Genomic DNA, 18,424 nt, shown 5'->3' on the forward strand with positions numbered 1-18,424 from the left:
AAAAATTATTTCGGCCATACAATTATAAAAATATTTTAAAAAGTCAAAATAGTAATATAGGCTTAAACAAATGAAGATGGGAAGGACAGGTCCACCACTGTAAAACCAACTGGCACTCACAACCATACCACACCATATTGGATTAAAAAAACTGCCTTGAACACATATTTTACAAAGACTTCACATGCTAATTTTACTTTGTATGGCAGTTTCATATTGTTAAAAAAATTTAATATTTTGAATGGTATGCTTAAATATTGAATTATTTTGTTGTTTCACCAATTAAATATTGAGTAAAAAAGTGGCTCATTTTTTCAATCAAATGGCTGCACAGCGATGTTTTACCCTACTTCGAGAGGAAAGTATTAGTCCTGAGGTGTTGCTTCCACAGATGATGGCTTGTGACTGCAGTCTATCCCAGTTTCAGGATGCATTAAGGTACTTTTTCTGGGAGGTGAGTCAACAAGCGGGTGAGATGGCCCAAGGAAGTCCATTCGATTTTTTACCCTAAAATGTAACATGTCTCCCACAGTAAGAGAGTCACACTGTATACAGACTGGTTTGTTTGTATGGTATTTTTACACTGCATGGAACCAGTGGTTATTCACCAATGGGACCAAGGGCTTTACGTTACTTCCGAACCACGTCGAGAGTGAATTTCTATCACCAGAAATACACATCTCTGACACCTCAATGGAATGGTCGAGAATTGAACTCACAGCCACCAAGGTGGCAAGTAACGACCATACCAACCACGCCAATGAGGCGCTGTATAGGGGGAAACACTGCAGTGGATCCATTGTCATCACGTGGCTCAGCCTTATTCACTCGATATTTAATTTGTGAAACAAGAATACAATTACATCTTTAAGCATATCATTCAAAAGATTGAAGTTTCGTCAACAAAATGTGATATGTGAAAGTGCCATACAAACTAAAATAAGCATGTGAGCTCTTCGTAAAATATATTTTCAAGGCAGTTTTGAAATCCAATATGGCGGCAACCACGTGTCGTTCATAAGCACAGCGAAGCCACCATCTTTCCCAGCCTTCCCTGCACTCATTTGAACAATGTTAGCTTATATATATAAGGTTTATTGATCTTACTCAAGATTGCAGTTGTAATCAGCACAATAAAACAACATTTTGTTGCCTATATTAGTGAAAGTATGAAACTTCTTATTCCCAGGGTCATGGTTTAAACTGAAATTCATCTTTACCTTGTAATCGGTGGTTTTATCCTTGCTGCCATCACAACTGAAATTCCACAGTGCTTACTTGATTGTAATTACATATAATACATGTTTTGGTCTTAATTCACTCCAAAATTGCACTTGAACTACGTAGCTGTTCCTGGTTCCTAAGCGCTCGCTCCACAAACAGTTACGGGCAACACACGGAGTACACGGTTTATGAGGTGCAAAGCCATATTCCCTTAACTGTTTACTTTACTCATTAAATATTTAGTTTAACTTTACTTTGTTACTTCAAAATGTTTATTTAATTCATGTCTTTTATCCCGTTTTTGCAACCAAATTAACCCCGAAAAATTACAGATATTTCTGAAGTACATACGAGCAGACGACAGCAAAATGACTCATCGTTGCCAATCTAGTGGAGCTCCAGACATAAGCCGATGCATTTACAAACTGTTTCCATGAATTCTAGTTGTCATAGTAATGCAATAATGATAAAATTGCTCTAATATATATATTATATATATATATATATATATATATATATATATATATATATATATATATATATATATATATATATATATATATATATATATATGTATATATATATATATATATATGTGTATATAGATATATATATATATATATTTATATATATATATATATATAGTATATATATATATATATATATATTATATATATATATATATAATAATATATATAATATATATATATATATATAGATATAGATACTACAAATAGATACCATAATTTCACTTATTTCCCCGGTTTTGTGTAAGTCTTATACCCAGTTTGGAAGGTAAACACATACCAATTGGCAACACTGTTAAACAATTGAAGAGTGCAAAGAATGCCGTAGGTACCATCCACAAGCAAAATTGTTGATGTTTGAGTCAGGAATCTAGTTACTTTTTCAACAAAGAATATTTTCAAATTAATAATCATGAATACCTATGTAAAAAAATGTATGCAATTCATGACCTTATACTGCCATTTAACTATTTATTTAAATAATTATCATGTGCACACTTGTTCTTCTTCTACCAAAAATTGTAGTTCCCTTGGAAAAGTAGTGGTGGGAAGTCATTGTTTACGATTTTTCTGAAGAAAGTGCCCCCAGCGTCCATGGATACAAGTGGTGTGCGGATTTAGCACATGGAATGGGAAGTTTATTGCCACAAGCGACTCCGCAAACATCGAGATGGCGTCAATCTTCTATATATTCGAAGTTGTAAGTAAAAATTTTGAAAGCGTCATGGAGGTAGTGTGCACTGCATAGGGTAGATCATCACAGCAGGCCAAGCAGGCCACCTACCATCAATGCAAGCCACCCTCCGAAAAAGTACATTATAACGCGTCCTGACACCCGAGATGGGCATCAGTCGCGACTTCTTGTTGGTGAGAAACGGAGCTAAAGACCTCTACTCTCCTTTCGAAGTAAGTATTTTCTCCAAAGTTAGAAATTAAGGCCAAATTTTAAGATTTAAACAGAGGGTACTGAAAACGGTCTCAAACGTAGTGCAAATCTCACCAAAACGTTCAACAATTTTTACTTACAACTCGAGGTATTTAGAAGATTGACGCCATCTCGATGTTTACGGAGTAGCTTGTGTCAATAAACTAACCATTTCCTGTGATAAATCCGCACACCACTTGTACCCACAGACGCTGGAGCACTTTTATCACAACAATCGAAACACGATTTCTCATCAACAACAAGCCAGGCGTAAACAGCTGTTGGGGTAGAAGATGACGAGAAGCGTGCTCTTGGCTAATTTTTAAATAAGTAGTAAAACATCAATATTTTACATATTTATGATGATTAATTTGAAAATATTCGTTATTGAAAAAGTAACTCGACTCTGACTCAAATTTAAGTAATTATTTTTCTGAATTAGAACGTTCTTTCAAGTTCTGTATTATGACGTCACGACATCTTGACTTTCGTACCTATTGTAAATAATTGCTATACTCAACTGTCATTGCAGAACAGTTTACCAGTTATTCATGCAGATTGTTATCAGCTATACATGTAATTGTTATAATCGTAATGCGCATATATATCTTTATTGTTTTACTTTTTGGATATATGAAGATGTTTTACTGCTGGATTATCGCCGTAGTGTGACGCAATCGTTTTCGGTCCATGGGCCTCTTGTCTGTTTTCGCACCATAAGAAATTATGGGGCCGAATTTGCAATGACCAGAAAGTCGTTAAAAGAGGAAAGTTAGCATTGAGGGGCATATGTTTTGACTGAGAAAAATACAAATTTATTCAATAGCTAGCTTGTAAAAAATACTTGGTTTATAAAAACTTGATTGACAACTAAGCAGCATGTCTACTATGGGTTTCAGAGACAGTGCGAAGCAGGTTTTTGGGCAATACCTATTTCTGTAACGAACACTCTTAACAGAACGAGATTTTGCTATAGTGCATTACACCCAGTGCCGTAATTTATAAGGGTATCGTGAATCACTAATCGTAAAGAATAACGACACTTGTCCTTGTACCAAGAGACAAAAAACTCCATTATGCAGAAATGGATACGAACACGCGTATAAAGCTCCACCTACCCTCTCCCCAACCCCCCCCCCCCCCCCTTCCACCGCCATCCCTTTTCTTCTTCGTTCTCCGCCTTCCTTTCTCTCTCTCTCTCTCTCTCTCTCTCTCTCTCTCTCTCTCTCTCTCTCTGTTGCCATTCGGTATGTGTTGACCCTCCAAACTGGGTATAAGACTACACCACAAAACGTTGAAATTGGTGAAATTAGGCTATGTATTGGAAGTATATATACATAAATATTAAAGCAATTTTATCATTATTGCATTACTATGACAACTAGAATTCATGGAAACAGTTTATAACCTGTTAAGCGTCACCAACGTAATAATACGTTTACCGCGATCTACTCGGTAGCGCCTTCAACGGGATATTACGTTCAAGACTTTAACTGTGCTTGTCAAGCCGTCAGCCCCGTAATAATACGTTTACTCGTATAGAAAGTGTAGGAACATCATTTAGTAACACTCTCAGCACATGGGAAACTTATTTCCAGCCTTGGCAACTCTTTCCTGGTGGTCGCTTATGCTAGAAAAACTGCCTGTCCCTGTTGGTTTTCTTTCAATACGCTTCGGGCGTTTATCGAGACAAATTGGATTTCGCGTCTTTCACAATGAATGTCCCAAAGAGGAGCATATTTCTTTAGGTGAGATCAATCAAATACTAGATGAGGAGTGTGATATTGATAACCTATTTGATGATGAGAGCTCTATTGTTCTGAATCCTCCAGTGATGATACAAACTTTTCTTCCAATTGCGGGAGTGAAGATGACTTTTCTTTGCCGAGTGACTGGACTCCGAGAGAGAGAGAGAGAGAGAGAGAGAGAGAGAGAGAGAGAGAGAGAGAGAGAGAATTTCCTACAGTTAATTACAGTATGAATAACAAGCATAAAAATCAATATTAACTTTGAAAAACTATCATCAGTGCTATGATCGCTGATTACAAAAAAAGCGTGACGGTACGTTAGCAGCGAGCTCATCAGGGGCGGACGCTTAACAGGATAATGGAACGGCGTATGTGTGAAGCCTCCACTAATGTGGCAACGATGATTTTGCCATTCTTAGCATGCAAACATTAAAGCATGCAAACATTAAAGGTTACATTTATTTCTGGCATACGATTATTTAAGAAATTCAAAATACTAATAAAGACTGAAATTCAAATGAAAAGTGCTAGCAAAAACAAAAACAAAAAAGCAAAAAAAAAAAAAAAAAAACGTAGTCGTTCCTCTATGCACTTTTCCGTATTCGTTCCTCTATGGTTTTCGGCAGCCAGATGTACGAAAACGTTAGAAACATTTGATTTTATCTACGTTAGAAATATCTGTAATTTTTCGGGGTAATTTGGTTGCAAAAAAGGGATAATATACATGAATTAAATCAAAACAAATTTTTTAAAAAATACAATGTAAATTTAAACTAAATAACGAGTAAAGTAAACAGTTTAGGGAATAAAACTTTGCAGTTTCGTCGTCTGTCGTCGTCTGCTGTTTGTAATTGTGTTTATGGCGCGCGCGCTTAGAAACCAGGAACAGCAACGGGTTTAAAGTGCAATGTGGAGTGAACTGAGACCAAAATGTGTATAATAACAATCAAATAAGCACTGTGGAGTTTCAGTTGTGATGGCAGTAAGGATAAAAACCGCCGATTACAAGGTAAGAATGAATTCAGTTCCAACCATAACCCCGGGAATAAAAAGTTTCATACTTTCACTAATATAGGCAACAAAATGTTGTTTTATTGTGCTGATTACAACTGCAATCTTGAGTAAGATCAATAAACGTTACATACATACGCTAACATTGTTCAAATGAGTGCTGGAAGGCTGGGGAAAGATGTGGCCGTCACTGATGAGAACCGTCCATGAGACGTTAGCCGCCCATATTGGATTTAAAAACTGCCTTGAAAACATATTTTACGAAGAGCTCACATGCTTATTTTAGTTCGTATGGGGCTTTCATATATCACAAGTATGTTGACGAAAACTTCAGTCTTTTAAATGGTATGCTTAGAGTTGCAATTGTATTCATGTTTCACCAATTAAATATCGAGTGAATAAGACCCGTCTACCGTGATGAGGGTTGGCCTGTTGTGATGTTTCCCCCTAGAGCCAGACTTTTCATTACCCTCTGTTTAATCTTAAAATATGACCTTAATTTCTAACTTTGGAGAAAATACTTACTTCAAAAGGAGAGTAGCGGTCTCAAGCTCGTTCTCTCACCACCAACTCGTGGCTGATGACCATCTCCGATGACAGGACGTGTTAAAGTACTTTTTCGGAGGGTGGCTTCAAACACGGTGGATAGTGGCTCAGTTAGTCCAGTAGGTTGTTTTCACTACAGACTGGTGCAGTTCCCCCATCTAATGGGAATCTGTGGGTCAACTGTCTCAAGTAAGATGGAAGAATAAGAATGTGGACTTATGGACAGCAACAGGAATGAAAGGGTTGCAGCTAGGGGCCGAAGGGACGCTGCAACGAGTCTCAGGTGTCTGTAGCACCGTGCCAAGTGCAGACGGCACTACACCCAAAAAATGAATCATGCAATTGTGGATCTTTTGATTGGTATAATGCTATCGCATAGAAATCCAAATACTATCACAGGAAAGTGGTGCTTAGCTGAGTTAGCTATGAACGCGGCCGCTGGGATGGGTGGTGTCAGTCAAGGAGCCCAATCAAGTTTTTGACGAACCAGCGTCCTTTTGCTATGGTCCCTACTCTAGGTTAATAGCGTAGGTTAGACAAGCTACCCTAGACACACAATCATTTTTATCAGGATAAATTAGTTTTACACATCAAATCATATTGACGATGACACAGTAACCACTTACCAAGCGTCACCAAGACAATGTCAGTACCGATTGCGTCTTAGCATGTTTCCTCTTGTACCCTGTTGAAAACAACATTTGTTGTTGTGGCTTCGTATAAACTAGCACATAGTACTCAGCAGACGCATCTAAAATCTTCTGTCATAATATGATTATGATTTCGTAGTAAAAGAATATTTATCCTAAATACGCAGAATTTAGAGTTTATAATAGAGTATAGGTTGTAATTTAGCATTTATTATCGTCTATTATTTAGTATCATGTAGTTATGACACAAAGCATGATTTAGTTTTGTCTACTAATATGATCTGCTTCGCTCACACAGTGGCGTGCTGTGAATAGCGCTATTTCGTATCCTGTTATTGTATGAATGGATTATTGTTGTATGTGTAATTTTGGGTTATTTTCAATACCCAAACAAAATTTTGGTTCAGAATAAGGGAATGAGAACTCCTCCAAAAACTCCTAATACAGAAGCTCAGGTATTTACGCAACATGAAGAGATAAAATTTTCAGGTCTGAACAATTAGTAAGGGGCGAAATAGCGAAAGGATTGTTGACACTACGATAGGCAGGGCATTTAAATGGGCTTTAAATTGCACGTGTTATTGTTACGTAATCACGCGATGAAAGTTTAAAGACCCGGAGAGATGTGTCCGTTTCTAGTCAATGAAGATGACGTTTTTATCTGATTAATCTTGACAGTGTGCAATAAAAATGTAAAATTTTTCCTTGTAATTTAATTGTTCCGATTTTATTAACCCAAAGTCTCTGCGGTGCGGTAATTACTTTTTTATCGTCTTTAATAGCAAACGATTTTCCCTGCTAAGAAAATGGCAAACTGGTGTGATGCTTAGAACCAGAAATGACCAACTTCATCATCTAAGAAATGATATGTGGCGTTACAATTCAGAGACCTTTGTTTTATTTCAACCTCTTGGTTTGGTCTATTTCGACCTCTTGATGCAAAAGTCGTGCCTCACCTGTGAAGCGATGACAAGTGTTCTGAATACGTAATATAATAATAATAATAATAATAATATAATAATAATAATAATAATAATAATAATAATAATAATAATTAATTGTTATTATTATTATTATTATTATGCTCTATCACAGTCCTCCAATTCGACTGGGTGGTATTTATAGTGTGGTTGCGGGTTGCATCCTGCCTCCTTAGGAGTCCATCACTTTTCTTACTATGTGTGTCGTTTCTAGGATTATTATTATTATTATTGATGAGAGTGTGTTCAGCTGAATGAAGGAGAAGAAGGGAAAGGAATATTTCTCTTTTTGCAAAAGAAGGGAAACCTGTTTTAAAGGATAAGTTTAAAATCATAAATAATTTCACGATGGTATACTAAAAACCGCAATGTTTATGTCTCTCTTGTAACAGAAAATCTACGGGTAAATGAACTTTACGTTCGATTGTCACTCAACCTTAAACACGAAACTGCATAATATTCATGATTATGTTCAGTAATAATATGAAATCGCAAGATAATTTCTGTATTCTTTTCGCTTTTGTAGGGAGGGGAACAAAAGTCTACAAACGCTTGATTTCAGAGAATAGAATGAACTGTATTTACGTGCAATTGAATACAGTTGGAATTGACTGTAATTTTGACCATTTTTATAGTAATATTTTCTTTTACATGTCAGTGTTAACAATTTAATGTAAGAAGGATTAATTGAGAAAAGTAAGTTATGATGATTACTCTCTCTCTCTCTCTCTCTCTCTCTCTCTCTCTCTCACACACACACACACACATAAACACACACACACATACACGTGGTGTATATTTATATATATATATATATGAGTAGTTACGTATGTATACAGCCTTGTTTATTAATTAAACAGTTCCAAATTCTTGGAAATGTGTGTGTGTGTGTGTGTGTGGGTGTGTGTAGTGTTCGGTATTCATGTAAATTATCAGTTTTAATTCAGACTTTTAATGAGTTGTTCATTGATCGTTGTTTCTGTAATCAGGTTACAATTGCACATTGCGTCCTTTTGAATAATCTTATTATAATTCCTGAATAATATAATTAAGATATTATACGAGGCTGAGTACCGGGCTCTTGGGAGCGAAATGGTTACCTTGCAAATGACATTACACAATAAACAGGAACTAGACTGGCTGACAAAACTCCTCGAGAACGAAAGCTAACATTTTTTACCATAAAGTGTACAATGTGTAATTTATTTAGTGGAAAAGGTCCCGCACGACCAACGTCATGCAAATCACATAAACCAGTAAAAACACCTCATTATAATCATAAAACAAATAAAAAAAAATGCGCAATCGGGTTTTCTGTACGGGCGCTACAGCGTATGATCAAGGTCACCGAAAATAGATCTATCTTTCGGTGATCTCGGTATAATCCTGTATGAGCCGAGGCCCACGAAACTTTAACCACGACCGGGTGGTGGGCTTTCCTACATCGTTGCCAGAAGCACAATTATGACTAATTTTAAAACCTTAAATAAAATAAAACTACTTAGGCTAGAGGGCTGCAATTTGGTATGTTTGATGATTGGAGGATGGATGGTCAACATACCAATTTGCAGCCCTCTAGCCTCAGTAATTTTTTTTTTAAGATTTGAGGGCGGACGGAGAAAAGTGCGGACTGGCAGACAAAGCTAGTGCAATAGTTTTCTTTTACAGAAAACTAAAAGGTCTTGGTAATGTATGTTGACTGGAGGCAGGGAAGTAATACGTTAAAAATATTTGCAATTTTATATAATTTCTCTTCACAATTCAAGGGAATTACACTAAAGAAAATAGATGACATAGAATGTGGTAAGAACTCTTTGCAAGTTATGTTGTGCGTTGATTACTGTCGAGTTTATCTTAGAAGAAATACATCTATAAAACTAGTTCCTGTTGTCTTATGAATTTTAGACCTGCAAGAAACAGCTATAATATATTTAGGTTCTCGTAAATTTCAGAGTTCTTTCTGATGAAGATGTAGTTATCTTTTAGACGCTCTTTACTGACTGGGTACAAGGTGTACCCTCTAGACATGAAAGCTTCAACGAGGTTGTCAGTAAAAGCTACACTCCTCTGTATATCCTTCGGAAGGTATTGATAGTTCTCCGGATGTTCTCGTTCGCTGATGTGTTCCACCAACCAAACATCAACAGTGATGACATCCCAGGGCAATGAATCCAAGATGGCCGGCTCTGCCCCCTCAACGTCAAGAGAAATGAAGTGGACATGAGTAACATTCAGGGCCAACAGAAGGGAAGCTAATGGAAGGCACTGTACAAAATCGTAGAGTGGATCTGAATTCTCAGGATTTGCACCAACCTTCCTCATTGGAGACAGGTGCTCCACTGGGGCAAGGACCCCGTGGCCTCTCGAAAACATAGACGCCCCTGGAATGAGGTCTCCTTTGGCGCTGTATTTGATGAAGACTTCCCTGTGAGGGTAGGAGTGCAGAGCTAGGCAGGAGTGACTCGCCCACGCTTTTCGATTTCGGCTCAGCAGTTTTTTGAACATGTCACCATCAGCCTCCACTAAAAGACCTTTCCACTTCAGACGGCGTTCTATCATCAGAGAATTTGACAGGAATTCTCCATCCACAGCTCCTGCCTCTACGAAGAATCCGTCCCTTACGTTCTTTAATATCTGTGTGTGATAAGAATTGGTAGATTTTAATCACAGGTCAAAGATAAGATGCCTTTTTGTTGCTAATGAATTTTTCAGATAAGCCTACAATTGCACCCAATATCTACAACATAAAAAATCTCCTTTCATCAAAAGGAAGTTCTATAGATAGCGGGTACTATGTAAGTGTAATAATCAGCATACACGAATATCTCGTACAAAATACATTCCTGAATTGGGGTAATTTCATTTTCATCACGCTGGCTCCTTGTGCTAATCTTTTCATTCACTCTATTTCCTGTGGAAAGTGATATTTGTCAGCTATCTTCCAACGGTAGCGATTTGAGAACTGGCACTCGAATTCTGCAGTTCGTCTTTCTTGACAGTGTTTAAGTCAAATATTTTTGTTTTATGGCTGAATAACGAATTTGTAGACATGCATATGTAAGCTGTAATAGATATATAATATATATATATATATATTATATATATATATATCTATATATATAATTATATATATATATAGATATATAATTATATATATATTATTATATATATATATATATATATATATATATATATATATATATACAACTTCTAAAACACTGACCATCGGCAGAATATACAGCAAAGAGCATCAGAGTAAAACGTCTTGCTGCATTTCATCTATTTATTGGGCAACGATTCGAGGCCAAGCCTCATCATCAGGCTGAAACATACAGACATTAAATAATAATAGTAAACATATGTATATAGAAATTATGTATGAAAATTCGTAAAGTAACTACGTCTACAGGCGTAACCAGCCTCGTTTTACGGGCAGAACCTGCTCTGTTTCAGGGAATCCCTTCTCACCCCACCCCCTTCGGAGGGGCAGGGGGAGGTAGGATGGAACCCCATTATAAACCATCTCAGGGGTCCCCACTATAACCCTGCCAAGTTACATGCCCATCGGACCAGCTGTTTGGCCGTGATTGAATGACAGACGGACGGACAGACATTACGCCCATTATAGTAAGATAAAATTAATGCAACTTATTATTATGGAAGGCACTTTATTTAAAAAGAAACTAAAAAACTAAAAGGGAAATACTAAGTTTTTCCAACCCTCTCTTCTTGGCATAACTTTCTTTTAACCTGCGAATCTTTTGACCGTCACTCGTCTTTCCTCATATTCCTTGAAAGGTACTTAGCGTTTCCCTTTTAGTTTTTTAGTTTCTTTTTAAATCAATGACCTGTTATAATAATTAGTCGAGTCAATTTTATATTATTTAATGTATGTATGTTTCAGCCTGATGATGGGGCTTGGCTTCGAAATGTTGCCTAGTAAATAGATGAAATGCTGCAAGACGTCTCCTCCTGGTGCCCTGTGCTGTTGTGTGTGTATATATATATATATATATATATATATATATATATATATATATATATATATATATATATATATATATACACACACACACACACACACATATATATATATATATATATATATATATATATATATATATATATATTTGTGATGATATCAATGTCATAATTGGTCCCTACTATACCTTAGTATCCCACATAGAATAAGATAAGGTGAATGGCCCAGTGCTTGTGAAGGGTATCAGTGAACTGCTGATGGGCCTTCTGTGTAGTGGCTATAATAGAGTGGTGTAAACTTTACTGCATGCTTAGGGCGGGAGTCAAATTATCGAATGTGTTAGGCCAGTTAAATGTGTTGTTTTTTCCTCTGAAACCACCCCACCCTTGTTATGGAATATATATATATATATATATATATATATATAGTATATATATATACATATATATATATATATATATATATATATATATATAATGTTTGTGAGAGTGCAATTTTGTGTTTTGTAGATATCTGTGCCTGTTTATTAACTCGTGCATTTTACCTTGTAAAGTATGTCCCGCAAAGTGACAAAAGATGGCTCCAGTTCGAAGTAAGAGTTGTAAACACCCGCTTTGTAGTCTTTTCGATCTATCATCAGATCGTAGGATTTGGCCGAAGGAGGAATCAGATACTTCTTCCTTATGATTTCCAGGAGATGTGGGTCGTCGTAGTTCAGGGGTCCTTTGAGAAGCGCCTCAATTTTCGACAACCCCGGGGCGTTTTCATCATCAAGTGCCATCGTCGAGTCACTAGTGCAATCCTGCTTTTCTCTCCTTTTAGCGACCATTACCTGCTGAAAGAAATGGCGGTGAAAAGAGGAAAAGCGTTTTCCCGTAAGTACTACTAAAATTGTGTTTGTAGCGTTCCTCCAACCCCTACCAGCACCCACTTTTTTAGTCTTGTGCTTCACCTACTACACTCCCGCTGCCTTTGTTCCATCTTGTTGCCCAACCTCTTTAAAAGCGGTTGGAAATTTCCCCCTAGGGGAGAATTTCAAAGTTTCAGGAGGGAGAATTGTGACCACAGATTGGCTGGGTCAAACTGGCTGTATAGGACCACACGAAACGCCGTGTGCATCGGTCCGCACTACCGATTTCTAGCATCATATGCATGTCATTTGGAAGTAGCCTTTCGAATCAGACAATTTTGGAAAGGGGGTTAGGGAAACATACTGAAATATGGTGAAAGGGTGCATGGGCCAATAAATGTTGAGAACCACTGCTCTATAACTATTACTTCTTGGTGCAACTGTGAGTTTCTTCCAGTTTCATTACTTTTTTATCCTTTCTTCTGTTTGTAGATCTCTTTCATCTTGCAATTGTATTCAGCAAAACAACTTGAAACAACTAAAAACTCCCATAAGAAGGCTGTTGATACTTTCAACAACAGATCTGGGACCATTTAATCTGGATTTCTTTTCTGACGACGATTTCTCAGCTGTAGAATCTACAGAGACCAAATTACCTGAGGCAGTTAGGCGAAATTTTTCTACTTAATATAGATTTCTTTACTGACTCTGTACAGAGGCGTTATTTGGGGGGGAGGGGTGGGGGCTAGGGTGCCAACTGCCCCCCAAGACTCAAGTTCCCTCCCCCCCCCAGCCTCAACTTGGTCCCCGTCATCGCCTAAGCCCCAAGAAGTAACAGCACGTTTTCTTTTTAAATGTGCAATCATAAATATATGAAATTTCTCGGAAATATTACGTTTCTTGATCCTTGTCTGTCTACCAGTGACGATGAGATAAACAAACAGTAGTGGGAGTATATAATTTTTGCTGAAATACCTTGCTCATGTGGTTTCAAAAAACATAAAATAGCTCTAAATGAAAAAACCAGCTGATTAGGCTCGCTTCGCTCGCCAAACCGTCTTTACCCCCCCCCCCCCACCCCAACAAAAATCTTTGAAGTAACGCCCCTGACTCTGTCTAGAATATTTTGGCCTGTAGAAGTCTTCCCGCTGGTACGTACCTTTGCCTCATGCTTGATAAAAGTTCCTCATTTAACTTTTTTCGTTTATTCTCCAATTAATATATATATATATATATATATATATATATATATATATATATATATATATGTAATCATCATCATCATCATCATCAGCTGTTGTTGATTCACTGCAGGACAAAGGCCTCAGACATGTCCTTCCACTCCCGTCTGTTTATGGTATTCTATGCCAGTCTATACCCGCAAATTTTCTTAGCTCGTCATCCATATATATATATATATATATATATATATATATATATATATATATATACATATATTTATATATATATATTTATATATTATATATATATAAACACTAACATGAAAATATGATATACAAATGCAGAATACATCATGGGCACTTCAAAGTTTGCTATCGAACATTTTTTTTTTTCAGAATCTTAACACTGGTACTAATGATGCAAGACAAGGGTTGCCTTTAGGGTGGCGTGGCTGGCCAGCTGGCTACCCAAAAGCGTACAGCGAGATAGATGTACAGAGCGTGTGCATGCGAAGTTTCATTGCACAAGATGAAATACATATCGAGCGGTTCTGTCAATAATACTATACGAAGTTTTGATTAGAACACGGATTTCATGTCTGTTACTTTTTAACGTGTGATTTCCTAATCGCATTCATGTGATTAAAAGCAAAGTATTGGACAGATTCTATCAAAGTTGGAAAGTTGGAGGTAAAAAATAGTATTCAATTTCTTACGGAAAACATATATGACATGGATTAAAAAGTTATTTATGTTCATGGCGTATATCTTAACCGCAATTGATTCATTTATTCATAGATTTTACAACATTCCTTTTGACCTTGGTCATCTCATTTTCCCAGATGAGCATTCTGTCATATGAATACGTGAACGTTATTTGTAACGAGGCATAATGCATAAGGTAGTATAAGGAATAAATGAAGGAAGATTAAAAACTTAATTTTAGCTTCTTCTACGAGTCGTAGCTCCACTGGACACGATCAAATAGTCATTTTAATAATGATCAAAGTGAGAGTACTATATCAAGATATGACGTGTGATCTCTCCTGAGGCCTACTATTCGTTACTCACCATGCCGAGGATAATGAAAGCGCCAAATGCCGTTCTCGATGAACGCAGAGCCTTGAGAGCGTTCGTGAGATCTCTGAAAGTCATTGTCTTTTGCACTAAATGGTCGAGACATGGATCGCTCTTTTAACATAACTCTACCACATTACATTACTAGCGCTCCGTCGTCTACTGACTGCTGGCCCAAGCAGGGGCTGGGTATTTAGGGGTGATTTTTCCTGCTACGACGCTCATGTTAATTTTCTTTCCTCGTAGTAGCTTGTCGATGAGAAGTCAGCTGAACAAACTGCTGCTAAGCGTTAGGTGTTACTATTGATGTCATTCTTATAGTATATCCACAAATGTGATACAGGTATATATAGGGATATGTTTGTATATAACATTATTACTTTCGTAAATTAAAACAGAAGGAAAAGGTGTCTTGTGTTTGTATGGTGCTTTTACGTTGCATGGAACCAGTGGTTATTCAGTAACGGGACCAACGGCTTTACGTGACTTCCGTACCACGCCGAGAGTGAACTTCTATCACCAGAAATACACATCTCTCACTCCTCAATGGAATGGCCGAGAATCGAACCCGCAACCACCGAGATGGAACGCTAATACCATACCAACCACGCCGCTGAGGCGTTTAGTCTTTGCTTATCAGGGGTTGTTTTGTTTGAGGTGAGGATTATTACAATATAGGTATACCGCTGTCATCTCCCCATCAGCGTTAACACGGACTCACCAGTATGTATTTACGTAATAAGATTGAAGTCATTGGGTTCGTTATCTTGTGCGTTGCACTAATTTTCCATATTTTCCATAAATCACTAAGTGAAGTTGTGCCCTCTCTATCATCCTTTTTAAATCCTATGGTACTACTACAACGTTCTTCCCGCATCCACTTTTGGCTTTGTCTGTCCGTCTGCACTTTTTCTGTTCGCCCTCAGAGCTTAAAAACTACTGAGGCTAGAGGGCTGCAAATTTGTATGTTGATCATCCACCCTTCAATCATCAGACATACCAAATTTTCTGCCCTCTAGTCTCAGTAATTGTTCTTTCATTTAAGGTTAAAGTTAGCCATGATCGTGTGTCTGGCACAGCTATAGGTGCCAACAACACAGGCCACCACCGGGTCGTGGCTGAAAGTTTCATGGGCTGCGGCTGAGAGTTTTGAAACTGCATCATACGTTGTACAGAAAGCACGGTTGCATAGGCGTATTTTTTACTTGTTTTATTCCTGCCATAGACTTACGGCCCAATTTTCCGTTTGCACGTAACCTAGGCGTTGTTGTACAGTATATATATACGAAATTGCTCACAGTCTCTTGACGATGGCAATAATTGTACTAATACGCTATTTCTTTTTGTGCAGTTAATACTGATGATTATTGCTCCAGAAGAAACCGCATCATCCTGATTAAGCTCTAAAGTCGTCATCAACATGAAAAACCACTGCACGCCTTCCTGCCTCCCCTCCCTTCTCGCACTTTCAATCCCAGTAGGTCTGGACTTTCCAGCTCCTCTGGTGTTCACAGAAACCCAGCTGACACTATAGTAGATTCACATCAGGCCAGTCCCTTACGACGCTCCTGATTGGCTGTTGATAAGCCAATGACAGGGCTGGAAACTCTCAGTCTCTCGAGAGAGTTCATATAGGGAGGATGTATGTTCCGGAATATACATCCTATCTCTGTGAACTCTTGAGGGAGACTGAGAGTTTCCAGCCCCGTGAATGGCTTATTATTAGCCAATTAGGAGCATCGTAAGGGACTGGCCTAGACAGACACCAGATGCACCGGTGATGTGAATCTACTATGGCATCATGTCCTAATCTTCCCAGGTTTGCGCGAAATGCTCGTCCGAGCTATAAAGAACTTTGGTCATTTCCCCTGTGGTATTATTTGCTACCAACCGACCATCTCATTTAATACTCTTCTTAAACCTTTAATTATTAAAGCACGAGTAATGTTTGGATAACAACATTGCTTGTACTACACCAGTGTATTAATCTTGCCTTCGTATACAGTTAAAGTTTATCTGGCATCTTTATTTAGCCTGCCCATCGCTTGAGTTGTTTCTTTTAGTCTTATCTAAATTGCAACTCATCAGAATCTCAGATAGACATCATTGCACTACCTAAATACGCACGTGGAAGATTCAACATAATTAACCCCCTTCTTCACTGAGCCCTATTTCATCCGATTGTGCATACTTTATCCCCACTACTTCTGTTTTCATTAGACCTATTTCGAGTCCTATCTCTAATTATATGACGCAATCTATTGAGAAGCTTTGTACGTCGTTAAGTGAAAATTCGTGCCCAGAATATATTACATAATATAAGTACACTAGCACTGATTAATCATGTTTTTCTTGCATTTATCTGAATTATATAGCAGTCAGTTCGGAACGTATTAGACAGGCTTTTGTGTTTTCTGCTGGAGCGAACAAAGGCGCCGAGCTTTGGCTTCGTTACGACGAACACGACTGATTGCTTTGTGTAAACTCTGGTGTTCAGGTCTTGGCAAGACGGCAGAAGGTGTGATCGTGTTAGCGGACTAACATTGTATAACACGCGTGCATCGTGTTTTCCTGAAAGACTCTTGCTGTAAAACGTTTATTATCAGCTTGAAAAATTATATATATTTTTGTATAATTATGATGAGTAGGCTATATACAGTATTTTAATGAGATACACACAAAGCTAACCAGTGTACAGACTACACGAGTAATTCAGTTTGAACACACACACACACACACACACACACACACACACACACATATATATATATATATATATTTATATCTATATATATAGTATATATATATATATACACAAAACTTATTCACTTAGTATAATTGAATGAAGCACTGTGTAGCCTTATATTGAGAAAATAGATAGTATTAATATTAAATTCTTATACGATTGTTTCACGAAGAAGAAAAATGCCCTATTATGGTTGCCAGTAGTAATGTTCTTCAGGAAGTCAAGGTTGCCTAAGGATATATATTATGTATAGACATAATAGGCGCGTGATTATACGGCCATACTTAAGTACGTTCTTGTGTAATTATTGGCAGCGCATTCATCAAAGCGTGCAACTTCCTTGGTTACAAACACGTGAAGTGTCAAGTTTCGTTCTAGGCTTTATTTAGCTACCAAGTGTCTTTGGGATTAGAGTTATACTTGATTTCAAAGACAGACTTATTTTTAACTTAGCTATTATAGACTCATACCTAACACTATGTATATATTATTGATAATATATTGTAGGATGTGTTTGTTTCACTTTGCGGCATCTATTTCTTTAATTATTATAAAAGGAGACGTATGTTTATTTCTTGTGGTCTTACGTCCTCATTATAATGTCATTCACTTCATCTGAATCCTTATTTTCATTTTCTATTTAAATTATTCATGGAACAATGCTGATATCAGTAATACAGCAAAGAAATTAGTTTCCTTGCTATAGTATCTTTTGTATACTTAGAACTGATCTAGAACAGTGAGTCGACTCAATTCTTAAGTATACTGGATTGCAGCTTATTGCGAAGCTAGCTAAGAAATTCAGCTGAAATGTCACAGACAAAAACAGACAGCAAGACTAACAAAACACATTTACTTTTATAATTGCATCTATTTACCTTTCCATTAAATAAAGCCGTAATCGTTATATGTGCAGCGTTCTTTTGAGAGCGAGTGAGAGGTGCCAGTGGATGGATACCTCTGGTATGTCACGTCAT

General features: G+C 37.2%; 2 protein-coding genes across 3 annotated transcripts in view; both read right to left on the reverse strand.

Moving 5' to 3' along the window:
* The window catches only part of LOC135218328 (uncharacterized), a 33,217-nt gene extending 26,455 nt beyond the window's left edge, over positions 1-6,762 (reverse strand). The window contains exon 1 of one of the 2 annotated variants that reach the window (XM_064254556.1): positions 6,608-6,762. The gene's annotated coding sequence lies outside the window, so the exon portion shown is untranslated. The remainder of the gene's footprint in view (positions 1-6,607) is intronic. The other variant, XM_064254555.1, reaches the window with a different exon arrangement.
* A 2,576-nt stretch (positions 6,763-9,338) lies between these two features.
* On the reverse strand, positions 9,339-14,847 carry LOC135218303 (uncharacterized). Its single transcript, XM_064254524.1, has 3 exons — positions 14,696-14,847; positions 12,138-12,425; positions 9,339-10,245 (listed from the first exon to the last, which is right to left on the reverse strand). The coding sequence occupies exons 1-3, from the start codon at positions 14,777-14,779 to the stop codon at positions 9,532-9,534; spliced, it is 1,086 nt and encodes a 361-aa protein (XP_064110594.1). The 5' UTR covers positions 14,780-14,847; the 3' UTR covers positions 9,339-9,531.
* Between the last annotated feature and the right edge of the window lie 3,577 nt (positions 14,848-18,424).

Source organism: Macrobrachium nipponense, chromosome 9, assembly GCF_015104395.2.
Source record: "Macrobrachium nipponense isolate FS-2020 chromosome 9, ASM1510439v2, whole genome shotgun sequence".
Taxonomy (NCBI): Eukaryota; Metazoa; Arthropoda; class Malacostraca; order Decapoda; family Palaemonidae; genus Macrobrachium; species Macrobrachium nipponense.

Coding starts and splice junctions, on each gene's coding strand:
- LOC135218303 (XM_064254524.1), bottom strand. CDS start 14,779: ATGACTTTCAGAGATCTCACGAACGCTCTCAAGGCTCTGCGTTCATCG. Junction 12,426..14,695: donor CTTTCATTATCCTCGGCATG/GTGAGTAACGAA, acceptor TTCTTTCAGCAG/GTAATGGTCGCTAAAAGGAG. Junction 10,246..12,137: donor TGCGGGACATACTTTACAAG/GTAAAATGCACG, acceptor TATCACACACAG/ATATTAAAGAACGTAAGGGA.